This window comes from Lingula anatina, chromosome 2 (genome assembly GCF_051362555.1).
Source record: "Lingula anatina isolate TDL-2025a chromosome 2, LinAna3.0, whole genome shotgun sequence".
Lineage (NCBI taxonomy): Eukaryota > Metazoa > Brachiopoda > Lingulata > Lingulida > Lingulidae > Lingula > Lingula anatina.
In genome coordinates this window covers 16,933,987-16,958,478 of record NC_141768.1, presented here as the reverse complement: position 1 = coordinate 16,958,478, position 24,492 = coordinate 16,933,987, and the positions used below count along the sequence as shown (strand labels likewise).

Sequence of the window (24,492 nt, the reverse complement as noted above, 5' to 3'; positions counted from 1 at the left end):
TTGTCAAGCACAACACTGGTGGTGGTGGTGGTTTCCCTTTTTTGTGGTTTTGAATGGGCTTACTCCAGCTGGTGGTACAATATCCGGAGGCGGTATCCCCTCTCTGATCCTCTCATTTTACCCTGTTTTATAACTCACTGCTTTGTATGTAGGCACCAACCAAATGAGACCAGTCATCCTTTCTGGAAAGGGAAGTGGATTGGAACCATAGTGAGCATAGACATTACACGGTAAGTAATAAACTGCTCAAAAAAAGTAAGGGTACAGTTAGAAAAGTAGACATAAGGATATTGTAACCCTTTATTATCTAAATACAGAAAATGAGTTTTTTTCCTGCATCTATTCTAATTATTTAGAAGTGCATCTATCTTTGTGCCGATTTAAAGCAGTCAAAAAACCCTCTAAATATAAAATATCAGCATTTATATTTTTAGTTGCAATGTATAAGCATAAGCAACTCAAAGCTTTAATCGTCAATTTAATACCTTTTAAATTTGAGGTGAGATAGCAATCGGTATGTGGCTTAACTTCATCTCTGAACAAGATTTATGAAGAAAATTGACATATGCTACAATTCTGTGCTGTCATTTTGGTTTAAATGATTTTGTTATGGAGTTATGAGCCCCTAATTACAGATTTTCATTAAACGAAGGCATTTTTTTTTTTTCTTTATCAACGCTAAAATCTGAACTTAGACTTTGAAAAAAAATGCTGGCAGTGTTTTGGAGTACTTAATAGTATCATTAAATCAGCCTTGAAATGGTGATTGTGAGTGCTCAGGTAAAAGATAAATTTGAGAAACCAATTTTTCAGTTTTTTCAGATTTCTTATGCGTCTTACCATAAAAAGAAAAAGTCAGAAATAGAAAAGAAGTTAGTTAAGGAAATTGAACTTTTAGAAAATATAACTTGCGGGGCCAATATTCAGACTTTAAGACAAAAGCAAAAAGAATTGGAGGAAGTACGAAAAGAAAAATTACAAGGTGCATTTATTAGATCCAGAGCTAAGTGGGTGGAGGAAGGCGAAAAACCAACTAAATATTTTTGTGGTCTAGAATCGAGAAATTTTACCAATAAACTGATTCCAAGAATTCAGCTAGACGATGGCACAATTATTGTTAACCAGGGGAAGATACTAGAAAATACCAAAAAATTTTATGAAAATCTGTATGCATGCCGGGAGCATAACATAGAAGATGTTAATCTAGATAATGAGGTAACCCTTAACGATGTTTATAAACTCAGCAATCTGGAAGCTGCAGAATTGGAAGGGCCCATTACGGAGGCAGAAGCAGCACAAACATTATCTAAAATGAAATCGAACAAATCCCCGGGAACTGACGGCTTTTCAGTTGAATTCTATAAGGTATTTTGGAGACAACTAAGCTCTTTTGTTGTCAGGTCAATTAATTTTGCTTACGAAACTGGCCAGTTATCGGTGACGCAAAAACAAGGTATAATCACTTGCCTCCCAAAGGGAGATAAACCACGCCACTTTCTTAAAAACTGGCGCCCCATATCACTTCTCAATACTATATACAAGATCGCCTCGGGTTCGATAGCTGCTAGGGTAAAACTAGTGTTAGATAAATTAATATATCCGGAACAAACCGGATTCATGGCTGGTAGATATATCGGAGAGAACACGCGACTTATATACAATACAATGCAGTATACTGAGGAAGAAAATATTCCTGGGTTACTGTTATTAATTGACTTTGAAAAGGCATTCGATTCCTTGTCTTGGTCATTCATTCAAAAGGTTCTGACCTTTTTTAACTTTGGTGATTCAGTCAGGAGATGGGTATCATTGTTCTACAATGACATCTCTGCTACAGTAAATCAAGGGGGGAATATGTCGGAATTCTTTAAAATTAATAGAGGATGCCGTCAGGGGGATCCCCTCTCACCCTATCTCTTTATTCTATGCGCCGAAATATTGGCGGCGTTTATACGAAACAATGACAATATAAAGGGTATTAATATAGGTGCAAAAGAATTAAAAATTTCATTATATGCAGATGACACTACTCTTATACTTGACGGGAGTGAAAAGTCACTGAATGAATGTATGTTTGTCTTGGATAAATTTTCGAAGATCTCCGGTCTGCATATTAATCTCTCTAAAACTGAAGTTATATGGATTGGGTCAAAGCGATACTCTAATGATATCCTCTGCCCAAAATATAGATTAGATTGGGGAAAAACTAGTTTTAAAATGCTAGGGATAGAATTTGATGTAGATTTAGGTAAGATAACGAAGCAAAATATGGAGACCAAGTTAACTTCCATGAAAAAAATATTTAATCAGTGGAGAGTAAGAAATATAACACCAATTGGTAAAATAACAGTAATAAAAACATTAGCCTTGCCGGTATTGAACCATATATTTATATCGCTCCCAAACCCAGAGGAAAAACAGATTAAAGAATTAGAAAAGTGTCTTTTTTCTTTTCTCTGGAATAATAAACCTGATAAAATTAAAAGAAATATCATTATAAGAGATTATAAAGCTGGGGGCTTGAGGATGGTAAGCGTGAGGCATTTTATAAAATCGTGAAAAATTTCATGGGTAAGAAGACTTATGTTCGAAAATAAAGAATGGAAAAATATTATATCCAAATATGTAGACACTGAAAAATTAATCACATGTGGTACAGAATATATCTCAAAAATCTTGAAAAACATAAAAAATAGGTTCTGGATTGATGCCTTAGCAGCCTGGAAAGAACTCTGTGGTACAATAATGGCCAATAAAATCAAGGATTTTGGTAACATTCCACTCTTTCTAAATGAAAATATACTTATTGGAAATAAACCTGTCTTCTATACATCGTGGTATGACAAAAACATTAGATTTGTAAATGATCTACTCCTGGACTCTGGGGAGTTCTATGACTTCACTGCGTTCAGGGATATCCACGGTATTGACACAAATTTTGTCGAATACCATGGAATTATCTCAGCCATAAAAGAATGGCTTGGTGGTATTCCTGAAAAATTAAGTAAAATGGCCACTCCTTTAATTCCTGATTATATATTGTTGCTCTCAGGTTGTTCAAAAGGCTCAAAGATTTATTATAAAACTTTAAGTAAAGTAGGTGTTCTTGAGATGTCAAAAGGTATGAATAAATGGAAGGAGTTGTTAAATTTGGAAGAAAATGAATGCCCGAAGATTTTTGAACTTCCTTTCACAATAACAAAAGATTCAAAGCTTCACTGGTTCCAATTTCGAATTAATCATAATATCCTTACCACAAATTCACTGCTTTTCAAATATAAAATGGTCGACAACAGTATATGTTCCCTGTGCAAAGGAGCTGAAGAAACAACAGAGCATTTATTCTGGAATTGTGCGGTTACCCAAAAATTATTGACCGACTTGGTAGAATATATATTATCTAATACTCAAGTTACTCTACCTGTCTCAAAACGGAATTGCTTAGTCGGCTCTACGAGCCTCTCTCCAATTATTAATCTCATTATGTTGCAATTTAAATTTTATATTTATTTAAGATGTTCACAGGGTAAACCAACATTAGGAGGTTTGATTTCATCGCTTAGATATCTGGTGAAAACAGATAAGTCAATCTGTCAGTACAATTCAAATATAATTAAGTTATTTTCAATTTGAATATTTAGCGTATGATGTAATTAACTAAAAAGTGTTATATAGCATAACATCTCTTATGTGTGAGTGTGTGAGCGAGTGTCTGTTTGTTTGTTTTTGTATTGTCATGTATTCGTGATGTATTGTGTCAATAAAAAAAAAAAAAAAAAAAAAAAAAAAAAAAAAAAAATTCAGTTTATACCCCAAAATCGCAATTATGATGTCACCTGTAAGATGCCATATGTGTAAATGTTAATTAATAGAGTCACTGAACACTGCAGATTTTGTGTTGGGGGTGGTCGGCTCATGCCCTAGTTAGATTCCACTTTACCAAAATAACACGATTCAGAGCTGGGCCTCTTAGGACGTGTATTTTGACAGCGCCCCTTGCAGAGTTGAGAGCGACTTTTAGAGTGTGTTAGGCTTCTCGCCTTTAATATGAGGAAAGATCGTCTCTGATAGGAAGGTAGGTGTCTCGCCTACATAGTATGAGATTTATAGATACCGATCTACATAGGGTGCCCTGAAAAGGGCATTTCGTGATTGGCACGATAGAGGCGTCTCGCCTGTCGAGGGAAGGGGGAGGGTGGACTGGTTGCAGAAAGCGCTTTTCAGTCAACAAGTGACCTTCATCAGCTGCAGAGTCCGAGATGGAAAAAAAAAAAAAATTTAGGGACGTAGGGGGCTGGTAAGCAAAGGTGTCTCGCCTTTGTTTAGTGAGTTTTCATCAATGGTGTCTCGCCATTGTGAATGATACGAGCCATCTCGGCTTTAAGGTATCATGCTTTGTTTAGTGAGTTTTCATCAATGGTGTCTCGCCATTGTGAATGATACGAGCCATCTCGGCTTTATAGTATCATGCTTGAGCACAAGTGTCTCGCTTGTGTCAAACTGGACGGTATGAATTGAGCGTGTGAATGGCTCAAGAGTCGGGAGGTCGACTGAGGATTTGTCGAAACTGTGTCATATGCGAGAACGAGGCCAGGATCTGATTGGTTGTTATAGTTATGAGTTTTGATTGGCTGTTCTCGTGGTGCATCTTGATCCTATCTGTTTAGATGTAGTTTTTTTTTTTTTTTTAATTTATTTATTTATTTTTTTTTTATTCACAAAAAGACAAACAAAAATACATCTGTAGACACACACACTAACACACACACACACACAATAACACACACAAGACATTCATTATACATTAAGTAAACATGTAGATAGCCGGACTACGTACGAAACAGTATATTACAAGTGATGCTGCACATAACAAGATACCAACATTTTACATTTCACATAAGAAATTAGCGAAAAAGTAAAGTAAATTTATAAGTGGAGAAACTAGTCAAAAATAGAATCCCAGGTTCTCCACTCTGTAAGAAAATGGCCTAATTGAAGATTTTTTTGAGAAACATATTTTTCTAATTCGAATTTTGTTTTGATATATAAGAGAAGGGAAGGGAAGGTCGGCTGCATTTTTCTTTTAAAACAAGTATATATATAAAATTTGGAGACAAGAATAATGTAATTTAGAGGCTTGAAATTTGTTTTGGATACTCCAAAAAGTATATTTTCATCATAGAGTGTAATTCTTTCATCAGTTTTGTTAGCAATCAAGCGTTCCATTTCAGTCCAAATGTTTCTTATTCGATAGCAATTTAAAAATACATGTCGCAAATCTTCCCTCTCCGCTCCACAGATAAAGCATTTCTCTGACACCTCAATACCGATTCTTTTCAGGTATGACCTAACTGGTAAGATTCTAAAAATTATTCTGTATTGGAACCATTGAAGTTTTGTTTCTCGTGTAACATAGAAACAATTCTCGTAAACATACTTCCAAGTGATATTTATATTTAGATCTAGGTTCCATTTCCTTTCGTGTACCAAGTTTTCAGGAGCTTCACTCATGAGAACCCGATAGAAATCTTTACACCCATTTCGACTCTTTATAAGTAGCTGAACCGGCTGAGGAACATAAGGAAATAAAATATCTTCAAAAATTTCTTCATTGTTCTTTTCTTTTAGCCTACATTTTAAACTGTTACGTATTCCAAAATATTTTAGATCACATACTCTTTGAAATCCAAATTTCCTTTCCAGTTCAGCTTTGGTTAAAAATTTTCCTTCGTTGAAAAGATCGCCAATTATTCTTATACCCTTATTGTACCATTCTTTGTCCAATATTGATACCCCACCCAATTTTACTTTTCTATTATACCACAGAGGTTCAAGAGCAATATTGCTATTCATATCTTCTATACCGTATGTTAAATCTTTCCAGGAGATAATGACATCTTTCCAAAACCTGTTATTGCAATTGCGTAAGAGTATATCTAAATAATCATTTCCATAGTCAAATATATTCCAAATAGATTGTAAATCAAAGGTGCTCTGGAGAATAGTGTTATAAATGTTATTTTTAAGGTATAGTCTTCTTATCCATGTACATTTTAATGCCGTTATGAATTTACTTAAGTCTGTCATTTTTAGACCACCATATTCATAATCCTTTACTATCTGACCTCTCTTTACCTTATCAATTTTGCTACCCCAAATGAATTGGAAAAAAATGGAACTTAGTTTTTTTATGAATACTGGATCTGGATTTGGCAGAGAAATGAAAAGATGGTTCAGCATTGGGATGATAAGGGTTTTTAAGATAGTAATTCTACCAATAGGGGTAAGTATTCTTCTATTCCAATGCCGAATCATACCCTCTATCTTCGGGATTTGTTTATCAAAGTTTAAAGTGACCATATCGTTTAAATTTACCGAGAATTCTATACCTAAGAGATTAAATTGAGTCGAACCCCAATCAAGTTTCCATCTAACGTGGTGAAAAACTTCCCGACTATATTTTCTTGAGCCAATCCACACTGGTTTAGTCTTGCTATTGTTGATATGGAGACCTGAAATTTTTGAGAAATAGTCTAATGTACAGAAAGATTCTAAGAAAGAAGACCTATTACCATCTAATATAAGGGTGGTGTCATCAGCATACTGGGTTATTTTAAATTCGGTGTCACCAAGTTTTATTCCGCAAATATCTTTATTATTCTTTATCATGATTGCGAGAATCTCAGCACAAAGCAGAAAGATATAGGGAGACAAGGGGTCCCCTTGACGACAGCCCCTCGAGATTTTGAAAGGCTCCGACAAGTGGCCGTTTTGTGTAACAGAGGCCTTGCTATCGTAATTAAGGATATGAAACCACCTTTTTATAGTTTCCCCAAAATTAAAAAAGTCTAAAACTTTATCAATAAAGCCCCAATCTACAGAATCAAAGGCCTTTTCAAAATCGATAAGAATGAGTAAAGCAGGAATATTTTTCTTTTCTGCGATATGCATTAGATCATAAATTAATCTTGTATTTTCCCCAATATATCTTCCGGCAATAAACCCGGACTGAGAATTAGAAATAATTTTATCAAGATAGAGTTTCATTCTTTCCGCTATGCAGCCCGAGATCATCTTGTAAATAACATTTAAAAGGGTTATAAGCCTCCAATTTTTTATAAATTTTCTGATTTTATCGGCTTTTGGAATACAGGTTATAATCCCAAGATTTTGACTCGCCATCATTTTCTCATTGATGAAAATTTCATTAACTGCTCTAATTATAAAACTATGTAAATCATTCCAAAAAAATTTATAAAACTCTGCAGTAAAGCCATCAGATCCAGGCGATTTGTTATTTTTCATTTTTTTCAGCACCCTCAAAAGTTCCTTTGAGGTAATTTCGGTTTGTAAATATTCCTTATCAGGCTCGCTTAATTTGGGGACATCTAAATTTGCAAAAAATAATTCTAGGTCTACCTCTTCTAATTGATTAGTTTTTGACGAGTAAAGGCGTTCATAAAATAACTTTGCTTCATTTAGTATAAGTTTTTGATCAAATATTGTTGTTCCGTCTGGTAGTTCTAAATTCTGAATAGTTTTATTGACATAATTTCTGGATTCAAGTGAACAAAAATATTTCGTTGGCTTCTCTCCTTCCTCAATCCATCTGCATTTTGCTCGGACGAGGACTCCTTTTAGTTTTTCTTGTCTGATATTTTTCAACGCCTCCCTCTTAGCCTCAAGTTCGTCCAAAGAATTTTCATTTGGGTGGTTCATTTCCATTACATAAATTTCTCTTTCTAGTTCTAATTCTTGCCTGTCCCTTTGTTTTTTCTTGAAAGAGGAATGGGAAATTGTCATTCCTCTAATTTCCATTAAAAGCATTTCTAAAAATAAGGAGTCATCAATAGTGAAAGATATTTGTTCGTTTGGAATTTCTGTAATATTTTCTTCGGCGTACACCGGAACTGCATATTGAACTTTTGTTCTCTTAATTATGTCCTTCACTTTACTCACATATTCCTCATCTTTTAAGAGGGAACTGTTAAATACCCAAGTGCCTTTGCCCTTAATAAATTTATTTAGCTTTAATTCTAAAATTACGGGTGAATGATCAGATCGGTATGATGCCTTAATAGAAATATTAGAAACTGAATTTTGAAGGTTATCCGCAATTAAAAAGAAATCTAGTCTAGCCTGCCTTCTGGGATTCCTTCTTCTCCATGTGAATCTCCTCTCGTCAGGGTAGAGAAGTCTGAAATAGTCAATTATATTTAGGTCATTCATAACTTCAAGTAATTTTTGCCTAGCTCTAGGGTTATTCACATTTGCATAATTTTCTGTGTCTATATCAGGGTTTAAAGTAAGATTAAAGTCACCGCAGATCAAGAAATTTTCATTATTAAAGTCTATTATTATATCTCGTACCTGTTCATAAAAATCTGGAGTATCCCTGTTCGGGCCATAAATGTTGATTAATGTGAATCTATTTTTTTCTATATTTACATCAAGAGCTAAAAGATTGCCGTCGTTTGTTTTAAATTCCTTAAGGTACTCGAATTCAAAATTATTATTTATTAAAATTGCAACACCCCGAGAGTTAGTAGAAAAGAAATTAAAATATGCTTTGTAACCCCATTCTGATAAGATCCTTTTTTCTTCATGACTGTCAAAATGGGTATCCTGCAAACATACTATATGATATTTCTTTGATCTGTAGAAGTGAAAAATATCTCTTCTCTTTGTAGAGTCTCTCAGGCCTTGACAGTTAATAGAAGCGATCTTAATTGAATTCATGCTAAGTGGTAAAAAAAAACCTGTTAGTAAACATAATACACTGCTATTCACGGGCATACGATGATTAGGTACATTTTTTATGTTATTGAAAGAGAATATGCTCGAGTACAGCAATGATAGTATGACTGAGAGGAGTATTCTAGTTTGACATTCCTAAATCTAACATGCCGTGATATACATGTAAGAGTGTTCCTTTCTTCACAATAGAACAAAGATAGGAAGCTAACAGTGAGCATCTCATAGTAATGTGCTACCAACCATAATTTTACGCAAGCATACACAATCACACACACACGCATGAATGAATAATTTCTATACCCTTGCACAGGGAACATAATAGATACAGTACAACCGGAGTGATGTCTACTCAGGTCTTGCAGCTCAAGCTGTGTCAGTCAACCAAATAATAGTCATCAAGGAGAAAGTAATCTGAAAAATATTACGTACAATAAATATACATATGGCTTCTATATTACATTATTGGTAAATTAAACACAGTGTATTGTTCAGGTAGAAGAAGCAATAAGTTACAGTTATTTCGTTTACCACAGTTCATAAGTACACTGTATTCAGTCTACTGTTTACATTGTACATGTAGGTGGATTATGAGCCACGATACTTCTTTATTTTTTCTTCTATATTGTCAAAAAGGTCAAATTTAATTCTTTTCCCAGTGGACTTTTGGGCATAAACTCCTCCATTGTAGAACCAGACATAGTCCACTAATCCCGTCTGCCTTATTTTGGACATAAGGGCCAGGTTTCTATGGGTAATATCATCGTAGAGCCTCACACTTGATTTTATTTCCTTTTTCTTGGTCATAATTGATCTTTTTATGTCATTATTTCTCAATTTTACAATGACTGGCTGATGTTGTCCCTCTCTGCCTGGGATTCTATGAATTGCAGTTATATCATGGGGGGCCAGTTCAATGTTGATTTCTTTCTTGAGAAATTCAGGGAAGTCACTTCTTAAATTTTCTTTGTTGCGAGGGGGGAAGTTTAGGACTCTTACATTTAATTTTCTCGAGTATTGCTCGTTGTAGTTACTTTGTTTGATTGCTTCAGTTGATCTAGCATGATTTTGAACGACCCTTTCCTCCAGATCTTTTAGTTTCTTTTCTTTCTCATTCAGTTTCTCTTTAAGGTTTTCATTTTCTAGCAATAGTGAGTCAATTTTGTCTTGCATTTTACCCGTGACTTCGGCAATTCTTATTTTCATCTCACTTTGTATGAGTTCATATTGTTTTTCTAGCATTTGATCGGTTATTGTTGCTACAATGTCACTTATTTCATCTTTAGTGACTAGAGAACTCAATACCTCTTTTATGCCGGCCAGGTCACCGTGGATGCTGGCTAGTTGAGAGTCAAGGTCCGCCCCCTCCATGCTCTCTTCTGCCACGTCGGAGTGACTCCGTTTTTCCTTTTTTGATGGCTTTTCAGCAGACTCTTTTTTCTGATTCTTGTATTGGTCGATTGTTGATTGAGTTGATTTTTTCCTGTCACCTGGCATTTTGATCAAAGTCTACACAGACAGACACAAAACTGACATTAGCGAGGAGCTACGAGCAGGTTACTCACGTTGTGCCGCCATCTTGACTCGTTTAGATGTAGTTTGTTTGGTTTCATTTTTGGCAAGGTTTTTTAACCTCGGATCAAATTTATTAGTATTCTAATGCTGTGCATGTGCGTGTTAACACTGAGGCGAGACACCTTTGCTTACCAGCCCCCTACATCCCTAAATTTTTTTTTTTTTTCATCTCGGACTCTGCAGCTGATGAAGGTCACTTGTTGACCGAAAAGCGCTTTCTGCAACCAGTCCACCCTCCCCCTTCCCTCGACAGGCGAGACGCTTCTATCGTGCCAATCACGTAATGCCCTTTTCAGGGCACCCTATGTAGATCGGTATCTATAAATCTCATACTATGTAGGCGAGACACCTACCTTCCTATCAGAGACGATCTTTCCTCATATTAAAGGCGAGAAGCCTAACACACTCTAAAAGTCGCTCTCAACTCTGCAAGGGGCGCTGTCAAAATACACGTCCTAAGAGGCCCAGCTCTGAATCGTGTTATTTTGGTAAAGTGGAATCTAACTAGGGCATGAGCCGACCACCCCCAACACACAAAGCAGTTAAAAAAAGGAATATTGGGCGAAGGGTGACAACATCCGTAAAAAAAGAATGTTTACTGTACAATATTGTAAAACAGAAAAATAATTATTGTCAGCTATCGCTCTATGGAACTATGAATTTTGTTTGTACTTAACTGTTAGTTATCATTATGGAAATTAACATTAAAAGGAAGGGGGGCCAAAATTAAATTCCCAGCTCTTAAGAGTCTTTTCAGTATAATGTGCGTATGAATCTGGAAACCACACATGCTTCACAAGCTTCCCTGTAGAGTAATTTATGTCTGAAGCAACTGCATGCTGTTTTTGCAACTTTCACATGGCGAGGATTGCAGGATTGCGTTGTCAACTTGTAGAATGGTTGCTTGACCTATTCACTATTTGAAGTTATTTATTTAGAGAAATTTTCAGACCTGCTTGCCTGACAGCTAGGGCAAGTGCCTGATAATAGTTTATGTCAAGCCCTGCATTGAGACCTATACAATCATGGTGGGTTTCATTTGGACTAAAAATTTACACCAAATGTTACCAAAATTAGACAAGGCAGCAAAGCTGTTAAATGTACAGACAAAAAACAGAGAATAAAGATGCAAAATGGGTCATTTTGTCAATTTTGATGCAATAATAAATAATGCTTATAATAGCACTGTCAATCATCACTGAATTTTAATCATGCACAACAGGTAACATGGTCAATAACAGGAGCAGATCCAGAGATATTTTCTGACAGTATTCCAAAGTATCTTTGTTGATCCATCCTCCACTTTTGATGGTCTTCCAACAGAAAAAAATTGATACCAGTCAATGTAAACTTTAAAATCTGACCGTCATCTGAAAGACCCAGAAGACGGCCTCAATCCACCCCTGCAATAAGATTACAGTTTCTGGACTATGAGAGTTCAAATTCACATAATGAAAATCCCAATATTTGAAAAATGTTGACAGTGCATAAAATAATATTACATAATGTTTAAAGACATAAAAACATATGCAACTGCTTATGTGGAAAGACAGAAAATCTGAAGAGCTTCAGGTGGATGGGAGTTGAAAATGCCAGTGTTTAGAAAAAAATTAAAAAGAAAACACAAAAAAAAAAAAAAAAAAAAAAATTCCAATAAAGCTGCTATTCAAACTTTTAATCTTGCTGTATTAACATGATAGGAATAACCCCAACGTGTTTGAGGATAATAAGGCACTGTTATTCATCTATAGCATTAATGTTGGCATTACACAATTTTTTTTCTTTTGTAAACTTATTTGCAATATTAAACAACATTTACCTACATAATTATCACCAATTTCTAATTATGTGACACAGTTAAGAGAGCTTAACCTATAGAAAATGGGTCATTTTGTCAATTTTGATGCAATAATAAATAATGCTTATAATAGCACTGTCAATCATCACTGAATTTTAATCATGCACAACAGGTAACATGCTCAATAACTGGAGCAGATCCAGAGGTATTTTCTGACAGTATTCCAAACTATATTTGTTGATCCATCCTACACTTTTGATGGTCTTCCAACAGAAAAAATTGATACCAGTCAATGTAAACTTTAAAATCTGACCGTCATCTGAAAGACCCAGAAGACGGCCTCAATCCACCCCTGCAATAAGATTATAGTTTCTGGACCATGAGAGTTCAAATTCACATAATGAAAATGCCAATATTTGAAAAATGTTGACAGTGCATAAAATAATATTACATATTGTTTAAAGACATAAATACCTATGCAACTGCTTATGTGGAAATACAGAAAATCTGAAGAGCTTCAGGTGGATGGGAGTTGAAAATGCCAGTGTTTAGAAAAAAATTAAAAAGAAAACACAAAAAAAAAAAAAAAAAAAAAAATCCAATAAAGGTGCTATTCAAACTTTAAATCTTGCTGTATTAACATGATATGAATAATCCCAATGTGTTTGAGGATAATAAGGCACTGTTATTCATCTATAGCATTAATGTTGGCATTACACAAATTTTTTTTCTTTTGTAAACTTATTTGCAAATTAAACAACATTTACCTGCATAATTATCACCAATTCCTAATTATGTGACACAGTTAAGAGAGCTTAACCTATAGGACTTGAATGGGAAATCTCAACGTGTGTTTTATGTAATCTTATTTAATGGGCACTTGAAAATCAATTAGGCAAGTAATTTTATAGCTCTGAATTTAGCTAGTGATTATCCCAAGGGACAATTACCACCATCCATAAACAGTAGCCCCATATAGCACTCCATAGAGCTGCATTGCTTCCAAAACAGAAAACAATCACACTGATTTCCAACACAAGCTACACTTCAGTCCTATGAAACTTTTCAGTAAGTTAGAATATCATAAGTAAAATGGTTTTTCTTTAATGGTCATCCCAGCAGCGATGTCCAAAAAAGGTTTTTTTTCATCTTTTATGCAATTTAACATAATGCTTAACAGCACAATGGCCATCAATTTTTAATAATAAAGTAAATGTTTCATAGCTATTCAAAAGATGTGACTAGCAATGGTATTCAAGCCAATGGAAGTTCAAAGACTAAGTCACACCTTGAAAATGTCCATATGTGAAAATTTTAATTGTAACAAAAAACTATATAATTTCCAAGAAAGTTAACCGATATAACAGGTTTTTCAACTGAAGCTATAATTTAGTGCTATGCTACATTTCTGTAAGTTTGAGAAGAGTAAGTGACTTGGTTTTCCTTTAATGGACACTGTGGAGGCATTGTCTAAAATGGGGTTGTCTTCAATTTTGATGCAATATTACATAATGCTTAACAGCATAATGACCATCAATTTTTAATAATAAAATAAAAGTATCATGGATATTCAGAAAATTTGATATGGAAAGGTCTTCAGGGCCATGGAAGTTCAGAGTCACAACTTCAAAATGCCAAAATGTACACAAGAGATAACTGTACTGAAATGAATTTCTTTCCACTTTCAACACTTTTTTACATATATCAAAATAATCAATTTACTGTCGTTTTTAAATGATCAACTAAGAAAGTTGTTGACATAGGAAAAATATCAATAGAACAATTTTAAATGTCCAATTTGTTCCGTTCTGAGATTCTGAACATGGTGAATGATTGAATCTGACAAACTGTAAAGATATGAGTTTATTTCAATTTTTGACACTTTATTACACAATGCACAATAACAGGTTTACCATCATTTTTATATAATCAACTAACAATATTGTTAAGATGCAGAAAATGTCAAAAGAACACCTTTACATTACTAATTAGTTCACAAATGAGATTGTTAACATGCCTAAGAATTAAATCCGAGGAAAAAAGGGCACAATTTCACCAAAACAGAACCGATCAAGCTTATTTTCGAACCTCATCTGTATTTTAGTAAATCTGATCACCCCTGTGAATTTCAAGACAATTGGCCAATTGATTTTCCTTGAAATGTGTTATCGGTGTTGCACATATGCTGAAATAGTGAAAAAACAGCATAACTTCCATAAAAATAGCCCCATCAGACTGATTTTCAAACTTGACCTGCGTATAAGGAATATTCATCGGTTCTGTAAGTTTCAAGCCAAAAGGTAAATTGGTTTTTCACTTATCGTGTTATCGTTGTTGCATTTATGCTGAAAAAAATGAAAAAAATAGCATAACTTCCACAAATATGGCCCGATCATGCTGATTTTCGAACTTGACCTGCGTATTATGAATATTCATCATTCATGTAAGTTTCAAGCCAAAAGGTAAAACGGTTTTTCACTTATCGTGTTATCGGTGTTGCATTTATGCTGAAAAAAATGAAAAAATAGCATAACTTCCACAAATATGGCCCGATCATGCTGATTTTCGAACTTGACCTGCGTATTATGAATATTCATCGGTTCTGTAAGTTTCAAGCCAAAAAGTAAAATGGTTTTCCATTTATCGTGTTATCTGTGCTGCATATATGCTGAAAAAAGTGAAAAAACACCATAACTTCCCTACAAGTGACCCGATCATGCTGATTTTCGAACTTGACCTGCGTATTATAAATATTTATCAATTCTGTAAGTTTCAAGCTGAAATGAAAAACAGTTTTCCACTTATCGTGTTATCGGTAAAAGTGCACGGCGACGACGGCGACGACAGACGCAGGTGATGGCTATATGTACAGACACATCTGTGTCTGTACATAAAAAAGGATTATCAGTTTATCATTATAATGCCTTTAATATTGTTGTGGATGAATATTTTTACATATTTAGGATTTATGTTCTGTATTATAAGAAAAAGAATTAATTTCAAGTCTGTCAGTGTACTATTACGCAGTCCTAAATTTTGAAACTCAAATTAGTTCAATCAGTTAATGTGAAATACTTTCTTGTTCCTGACTAGATAATTGTTAAATTTGTAAGGTAGAAAGTTCATCATTATGTGCTGCTTTCTGTATTTTATATGTTTTATTTCAGGATGAGCCAATGTCCCAATTGCAACCAACTAATCCATAGGCATCCAACATACCACAAGGAGTATAAAGAACTGTTGCCTGGTGTTCTCACCAAAATAGAAAACTTAAAATCTAGCAACTTTTCAACAGATTTTTGCAAGTTCCTTGATTCAATTGGTCCAGTGGATCTTGTAGTAGATTACCTAAATATTTATGGTTGGGGAAGGGTAAGTATCTACATGTTGGTATACTGGAACACTGTGGTTAAAATCCTTCCTTCTATAGAAGCATTCTTTTCTGTAATCTTCTACAATGTTTTATGAATAATATACAGATATATTATACATGCATACAGTTACAGAGACTGTATATAATTTGATCTCGTTCATATTGACAATGGATGTTACCCCCATGCATGATCTTGTTTACTATGATCTGTTATCAGTCAGAGTTGATATGAGGAGTGTCCTGGTCAGCTAGTTTAGTTCAAAATTTTACTTGAATAACTAAGATTGAGATTGAATGAAAAACAAACTTTATTTCAATTTCCCTATTTTTATGTACAGACACAGATGTGTCTGTACATATTGCCATCACCTGCGTCTGTCGTCGCCGTCGCCGTCCCTGTCGCCGTCCCTGTCGCCGTCGATGTCGCCGTCGCCGTGCACTTTCATCGTTAACACGATAAGTGGAAGACAGTTTTACTTTTTGGCTTTATATTTACAGAGCTGGTAAATATTTATAAAACGCAGGTCAAGTTCGAAAATCAGCATGTTTGTTGTAGAAGTTATGCTGTTTTTTCACTTTTTAGCTTATATGCAACACTGTTAACACATTTCAAGGAAAACCGATAGGCCTGTTGTCATGAAACTCACAGGAGTAATCAACCTCACTAAAACGCAGGTCAAGTTCGAAAATCAGCATTATCGGGCCATTATTTTAGAAGTTATGCTGTTTTTTCACATTTCCTCAGATTCAATTCTTAGGCATGTTAACAGTCTCATTATTTAACTAATAAGATACGTAAAGGTGTTTGTTTCACATTTCCTGCATCTGTACAACATTGTTAGTTGATTGTGTAAAAATGATGGTAAACTTGTTATCGTGTATTATGTAATAGAGTTTCAAATATGGAAATAAACTCATCATTGCAGTTTGTCAGATTCAATCATTCATGATGTTCAGAATCTCAGAATGGAGGAAATTGGACATGTAACACTGTTGTATTGATATTTTCCCCATCTCATCAATTTTCTTAGTTGATCATATAAAAATGGCAGTAAACTGTTAATTTTGTTTCATGTTAAAAAATTGTTAAAAATGGAAAAAAAAAACCATTTCAGAACAGTGCTGTCTTGTTTACATTTTGGCATTTAATTTCGAGGTGTGACTTTGAAGTTCCATGGGCCTGAAGACCTTTGCTAGTCACATTTTTATGTACAGACACAGATGTGTCTGTACATATTGCCATCACCTGCGTCTGTCGTCGCCGTCGCCAATCATGTTGCCGTGCACTTTCAGCGTTAACACCATAGGTGGAAGACAGTTTTACTTTTTGGCTTTATATTTACAGAGCTGATGAATATTCATAAAACGCAGGTCAAGTTCGAAAATCAGCATGATCGGGCCATTATTGTAGAATTTATGCTGTTTTTTTCACTTTTCAGCATATATGCAACACTGTTAACACATTTCAAGGAAAACTGATAGGCCTGTTGTCATGAAACTCACAGGAGTAATCAATCTTACTAAAACGCAGGTCAAGTTCGAAAATCAGCATAATCGGACCATTATTTTATAAGTTATGCTGTTTTTTCACATTTCCTCAGATTCAATTCTTAGGCATGTTAACAGTCTCTTTATTTAATTAATAAGATACGTAAAAGTGTTTGTTTGACATTTCCTGCATCTTTACAACATTGTTAGTTGATTACGTAAAAATGATGTTAAACCTGTAATCGTGTATTGTGTAATAAGGTGTCAAAAATGGAAATAAACTCATATCATTGCAGTTTGTAAGATTCAATCATTCATTATGTTCAGAAACTCAGAATGGAGGAAATTGGACATTTGACACTGTTCTATTGATATTTTTCACATCTCATCAATTTTCTTAGTTGATCATAAAAAAATGGCAGTAAACTGTTTATTTTGTTTTATGTTAAAAAAGTGTTAAAAATGGAAATAAACCCATTTCAGAATAGTGCTGTCTTGTTTCACATTTCCTCAGATTCAATTTTTAGGCATGTTAACAGTTTCATTATTTAATTAATAAGATAAGTAAAAGTGTTTGTTTGACATTTCCTGCATCTTTACAACATTGTTAGTTGATTTTGTAAAAATGATGGTAAACTTGTTATCGTGTATTGTGTAATAAAGTTTCAAAAATGGAAATAAACTCATATCATTACAGTTTGTAAGATTCAATCATTCACTATGTTCAGAAACTCAGAATGGAGGAAAATTGGACATTTGACACTGTTCTATTGATATTTTTCCCATCTCATCAATTTTCTTAGTTGATCATATAAAAATGGCAGTAAACTGTTAATTTTGTTTTATGTTAAAAAAGTGTTAAAAATAAAAAAAAAAAATTTCAGAACAGTGCTGTCTTGTTTACATTTTGGCATTTTCAAGTTGTGACTTTGAAGTTCCATGGGCCTGAAGACCTTTGCTAGTCACATTTTCTGAATATCCATAATACTTATATTTTATTATTAAAAATTGATGGTCATTATGCTGTTAAACATTATGTAATATTGCATCAAAATTTGGAAAAAAAATATTTTGGGCACTGTTCCCATGATGACCATTTAAGAAAAATCATGTCACTTACTGTTCTCAAACTTACAGGAAAGAAACATGGGACTAAAATACAGCTTCAGTAGGCAATGCAGTCTGTTTGGTAATTCTCTCTGCTAGTTAAACAGTTTTTTTTTGTGAAAATTTAATTTTTCACATATTGGCATTTTCAAGGTGTGACTTTGAAGTTCCATGGGCTTGAAGACCCATGCTAGTCACATTTTCTGAAAATCCATGATACATGATATTTATTATTAAAAATTGACGGTCATTATGCTGTTAACCATTATGTAATATTGCATCAGAATAGAAGAAAAACACAATTTTGGGTGCTGCTGCCATGATGACCATTCTGGGAAAACCATGTTACTGATGATTGCCAAACGTTCAAAAAAGAAATACAGGACTAAAATGCAGCCTGAGTTGGAAAAGCAGTCTAATTGGCTTCTTTTTCTGGAAGTTATACATTTTCAAAGTGTGAACTTGAACTGCCATGGGCCTGAAGCCTTATGCTTGTTACACATTTTACTTACATTGGTATTACCTGTTGAGCATAATTAAAATTTGATGTTGAATTTGCAGTTTAACATAATGTACTTTTGCATCAGAATTGACAGTAGCCTATTTTGTGCATAGTTATTTCCTGCTTTTTGTCTGTACATTTGACAGCTTTGCTGCCTTGTTATTAGTACCACCAGCATATGCTGGCTCCGTAGTCTGGTGCCAGAAACAAGTCACCATTACTGCGTCTCCTCCTAGAGCACAAGGGCTTGTATCCCCATCTCTTGGATTTATGTCACATACAATATAATCTCATCTTAAACTCCCTGTTTTTTTTTTTTTTTTTTTTTTTTTTTTTTTTTTTGGGGGGGGGGGGGGGGGGGTCCCGGTCAGTGCATTGTCCAAGGCGTGATGCTCGTTGAAATGCATCCTTGCCAAAATTTTTGAGAGTGAAATGCTAAACATCTCTAAAACAGAAGGCATTAGGGAAAATTTCTAATTTTCTAAAAATGGGAATTTTCTGCAAAAAAAAAAAAAAAAAATTATTTATGCCAATTTTCAGAAACTACACTGGCCTAAGCTCTCATATTAAAGTGAGGGGTTACAATTAAGGACTGATTTTATCTTCAGGAGTTTGGGGTCAATCAATACATTTTCATGGGAAAAGCATTCATTTGATTCCGAAACTGAAAACTTTATACTTTCTGTTTGTTCCAATTTTTTCCGTACAGTTAAGAAATTGCACTATATCAAGAAAAATAACATTGCAATATTCAGTGATGAAAAATAAAATGTGAAATACTCCAAAATTAGCAGATATAAGTCCATAGTTACAATTGAACTTTAATGTGAAGTCATATACTGGCAATCTAACTGAAACCTTGAAATTGATGTTTGACTTACTTTTCACCATGAACATTGCAAATTTTTAGGCCCTTATATCTCCAAAACTGGCAGAGATATGCCCATAGTTACTATTGAACTTGAATAGGAAGTCACGTGATGGTATGGCAATCTGTGACCATGAAATTGACCTTTGACCTACTTTTCATGATGAACTGCACTTTGCAAATATTCTGGCCCTTATATCTCCAAAACTGGCAGAGATACACCCATAGTTACTATTGAGCTTGAATGATAAGTCATATATATACAAATATATAATCTTACTGTGACCTTGAATTTGAACCTAATTTTACCATGAAACGCACCTGGGACATTTTCAGACTCCCAAATTTTCTATTGAACTTGGATGGGAAGTCTTATATTCACAATTTTACTGTAACCTTGGATTTGACCTTTTAGTTTTCCCCACAGTTTTGTTATAAATTGTAATTTTCTGCAAAAAAATTGAGAACTTTTATTTATTGCATTTTGTAGAGCTTGTCAAGCACAACACTGGAGATGGTGTCTCTTTTTTGTTTTTGATATTAATGCGCTTACTCCTGCTGGTGGTACAAAATCTGGAGGCGGTATGGCCTCTCTGATCCTCTAGTTGAATCAAGTTTTTTAATGGTCAGACACTTATGTCTGGGCATGAAGCCATCACTAATATCTGTTGTTACTGTGCTATTTGACCCATGTATCAATTTTACTAGGAATCATTATTTGATAAAAGGACTGGTTCTTTAGGGTAAATTGCCATTAACCCAGGAAAATGTTTTAAGTAAGAGTTTCTTTTTATGTACAGACACAGTAGTGTCTGTACATATTGCCATCACCTGCGTCTGTCGTCGCCGATGCCGGCGCCGTGCACTTTCCTCGTTAACACGATAAGTGGAGGGCAGTTTTACTTTTTGGCTTTATATTTACAGAGCTGATGAATATTCATAAAACACAGGTCAAGTTCGAAAATCAGCATGATCGGGCCATTATTGTAGAAGTTATGCTGTTTTTTCACTTTTCAGCATATATGCAACCCTGTTAACACATTTTAAGGAAAACCGATAGGCCTGTTGTCATGAAACTCACAGGAGTAATCAATCTTACTAAAACGCAGGTCAAGTTCGAAAATCGGCATGATCGGGCCACTATTTTAGTAGTTATGCTGTTTTTTCACTTTTTAGCATATATGCAACACTGTAAACAGAATATAAGAAAAACAGATAGACCAATTGTCATTAAACTCACAGGAGTGGTCAATCTTACTAAAATGCAGGTTGAGTTTGAAAATTAGTATAATCGGGCCATTGTTTTAGTAGTTATGCTGTTTTTTCACTTTTTAGCATATATGCAACACTGTAAACAGAATATAAGAAAAACAGATAGACCAATTGTCATTAAACTCACAGGAGTGGTCAATCTTACTAAAATGCAGGTTGAGTTTGAAAATTAGTATAATCGGGCCATTGTTTTAGAAGTCGTGCTGTTTTTTCACATTTCCTCAAATTCAATTCTTAGACATGTTAACAGTCTTATTATTTAATTAATAAGACACATAAAAGTGTTTGTTTGACATTTCCTACATCTTTACAACATTGTTAGTTGATTATGTAGAAATGATGGTAAACTTGTTATCGTGTATTGTGTAATAAAGTGTCAAAAATGGAAATAAACTCATATCAGTCAGATTCAATCATTTACTATGTTCAGAATGTCAGAATGGAGGAAATTGGACATTTGACACAGTTCTATTGATATTTTTCCCATCTCATTAATTTTCTTAGTTGATCATATAAAAATGGCAGTAAACTGTTTATTTCATCTTATATTAAAAAAGTGTTAAAATGGAAATAAACCCATTTCAGCACAGTGCTGTCTAGTTTACATTTTGGCATATTCAAGGTGTCACTTTGAAGTTCCATGGGCATGAAGACCTTTGCTAGTCACATTTTCTGAATATACATGATATTATTAAAAATTGATGATCATTATGCTGTTAAACATTATGTAATATTGCATCAAAATTTGAAAATAAACCTATTTTGGGCACTGCTCCCATGATGACCATTTAAGGAAAACCATGTCATTTACTGTTCTCAAACTTACAGAAAGAAACATGGGACTTAAATAAGGCTTCAGTAGGCAATGCAATCTGTTTGGTAATTCTTTCTGCCGGTTAAACATTTTTTTTGTGAAAGTTTAATTTTTCACATATTGGCATTTTCAAGGTGTGACTTTGAAGTTCCACAGGCTTGAAGACCCATGCTAGTCATATTTTCTGAAAATCCATGAAACCTTTATTTTATTATTAAAAATTGATTGTCATTATGCTGTTAACCATTATGTAATATTGCATCAGAATAGAAGAACACACAATTTTGGGTGCTGCTGCCATGAAAACCATTATGGGAAAATCATGTTACTTATGATTGCCAAACTTTTAAAAAAGAAATACAGGACTAAAATGCAGCCTGAGTTGGAAAAGCAGTCTAATTGACTTCTTTTTCTGGAAGTTATACATTTTCAGAGTGTGAACTTGAACTCCTATGGGGCTGAAGCCTTATGCTTGTTACACATTTTACTTACATTGGAATTACCTGTTGAGTATAATTAAAATTTGATGTTGAATTTGCAGTTTAACATAATGTACTTTTGCATCAGAATTGACTGTACCCTATTTTGTTTTTTTCCTTCTTTTTGTCTGTACATTTGACAGCTTTGCTGCCTTGTTTAATTATTATTATCATTATTTATTATATTTTGCACTAAGCACCTTTAATGAATTTTTTATATGCAGACACAGAATGCCTGTCTTCACCTCCGGCTTTGCTGTGCACTTTCAGTGATAACACAATAACTGGAAAACCGTTTTACCTTCGTGTTCAAATATGGGAATAATTAATATTCATAAAATAATGGTTGAGTCAACATGATAGGGCCATTTTTTCAAAACTTTTTTCAGCATATATGCAATAATGATAGCACATTTCAAGGAAAATTGATAGGCCTTTTGTCTTGAAACCCAAAGGAGTGATCAACTTTTCTGAAAATTAGCTCAAAACAAACCATTTTTCCAAAAGTTATGTTATTTTTTCGCTTTGTGATGATCTATTTATGGGCATATGATAACCTTCTGTTATGTTATTTTTCTTTCAGCCAAAGGTCAGCATGACAGAACTACTCCATGAAAATTACGGCTTTAAAAACATACTGTTCATTGTTGGTGTACAGATGTCAATTCCAATTATATCTAGACGTATTAAAGTTTATCAATTCCAGAGTAGACCAAAGAGGTTTGTACTTTAAATGTTTTTGTCTGTCTTTTTATGTGCAGACACAGATGTGTTTGTACATACAGCCGTCACCTGCGTCTGTCGTCGCTCTCGCCATGCACTTTCACCAATAACACAATATGTGGGAAAATGTTTAACCTTTTGGTTTCAAATTTACAGAACTGATTAATATTCATAAATATTCATAAAATTCAGGTCGAATTGGAAAATCAGCATGATTGGGCCATTTTTTCAAAAGTTGTGCTGTTTTTGCTTTTTTTCAGTATTCATGCATCACTTATAAAACGATAAGTTGAAAACTACTTTACCTTTTTTTTTTTTAACTCACAAGAGTGATCAATCTTACTAAAAAAAAAAAAACAGGTGTCAAGTTCGAAAATCAGCTTGATCGGACCATTTTGACAAAAGTTATGCTGTTTTTCCACTACTTTTCAGCATATTTAATCCACCATTATACAGATAACATGAAAACCATATAATATTCTTATGAACTTATACATATGTCTGATTCATAGGACAAATTTATAGGTCAAGTTCAAAAATAAGCTTGATTGGTTCAGTTTTGATAAAGTTATGCCTTTTTTCGTACACAAGTGGTTTTTCCTCAGATTCTATTCTTACTCATGTTAACAGTGTCACTATTGAACTAATTAGTCATGCAAAAATGTTCTTTTGACATTTTCTGCATCTTAACAATATTGTTAGTTGATTATATAAAATGATGGTAAACCTGTTATTGTGTATTGTAATAAAGTATTAAAAATGGCAATAAACTCACATCATTGCAGTTTGTCAAATTCAATCATTCACTATGTTCAGAATCTCAGAGTGGAGCAAATTGGACCTTTAAGATCGCATTCACAACAAGTTGAGTTGATTTACAATTCCTGGGGACTAAATATGGCGGACGTACATGAAAGAAAAACCGCCTAATCTTTTAATAATCTCTCCACCTCTCACACGCCTCCCCATGTGTCGTCCCAATGGAGCCGAGATTTAATGACTGTCCCCCCGCAGGGACGACGTGCATATATGCTTGAAAAAAAAAGTGAAAAAACAGCATAACTTTTATGAAAATGGCCGGATCATGCTGATTTTCGAATTTGACCTGCATAACCAGTCCAGTTCTTTAAGTTTCAAGCCAAAAGGTTAAAGGGTTTTCCACTTATCATGTTATTGGTGAAAGTGCACAACAGCGACGATAGATGCAGGTGATGGCTATATGTACAGACACATCTGTCTGTACATATAAAATAATAATCATAATAATATGAAATATTATTTTTGTCACCAATGCCAAAAATAATTTGATTAGAGTAATATAAGTTAAAAAGTGATTGTGTCATCATATTCACCAGGTTATTACTTGTTCAACAGTGATCACGATTGACTTAAAATTTTATTTGACCTAGAAAGTAAGTTACTTGATAACAAATATTATTTAGGTATCTAAAGGGACAAAGATATAAAAAAAATCATAGTAGTGAGTTTTTTGATTAGTAAATTTGCATGGTGGCCTATCTTTTCAGTGAAGAGGATGATCTCTGTGTTGTGTATGCAGCAATAAAGAAAAGGTGCCCTTTTCTAAGCAAAGACCGTTATGTAACACATGGTGACCTAGAATATTCTGCAAATGGTAGATTGTTTCACAAGTGGCGCTTTGAGCATCAGCTTATATATGATGACACTCAAGGCCCTGGTTACAAGGTAAACGAATTGACGTGGGATATAAGTTGCATTTT

General features: G+C 34.1%; 1 protein-coding gene and 2 long non-coding RNA genes across 4 annotated transcripts in view; 1 reads left to right on the top strand and 2 right to left on the bottom strand.

The window, feature by feature from the left end:
* Positions 1-24,492, top strand: part of LOC106178562 (uncharacterized) — a 34,303-nt gene that overhangs the window by 8,975 nt on the left and 836 nt on the right. For both annotated transcript variants that reach the window (XM_087004917.1, XM_087004918.1), the window contains exons 3-6: positions 153-230; positions 15,295-15,499; positions 22,614-22,750; positions 24,280-24,457. In XM_087004917.1, coding sequence (XP_086861043.1) covers positions 153-230; positions 15,295-15,499; positions 22,614-22,750; positions 24,280-24,457 — 598 coding nt within the window. The remainder of the gene's footprint in view (positions 1-152; positions 231-15,294; positions 15,500-22,613; positions 22,751-24,279; positions 24,458-24,492) is intronic.
* LOC147763438 (uncharacterized) lies at positions 2,281-3,986 on the bottom strand. Its single transcript, XR_015332906.1, has 2 exons — positions 3,255-3,986; positions 2,281-2,992 (listed from the first exon to the last, which is right to left on the bottom strand). It is a non-coding gene; the product is annotated as an uncharacterized LOC147763438 (long non-coding RNA).
* LOC147763437 (uncharacterized) lies at positions 7,592-10,338 on the bottom strand. The gene is made up of 2 exons (XR_015332905.1): positions 10,060-10,338; positions 7,592-9,168 (listed from the first exon to the last, which is right to left on the bottom strand). It is a non-coding gene; the product is annotated as an uncharacterized LOC147763437 (long non-coding RNA).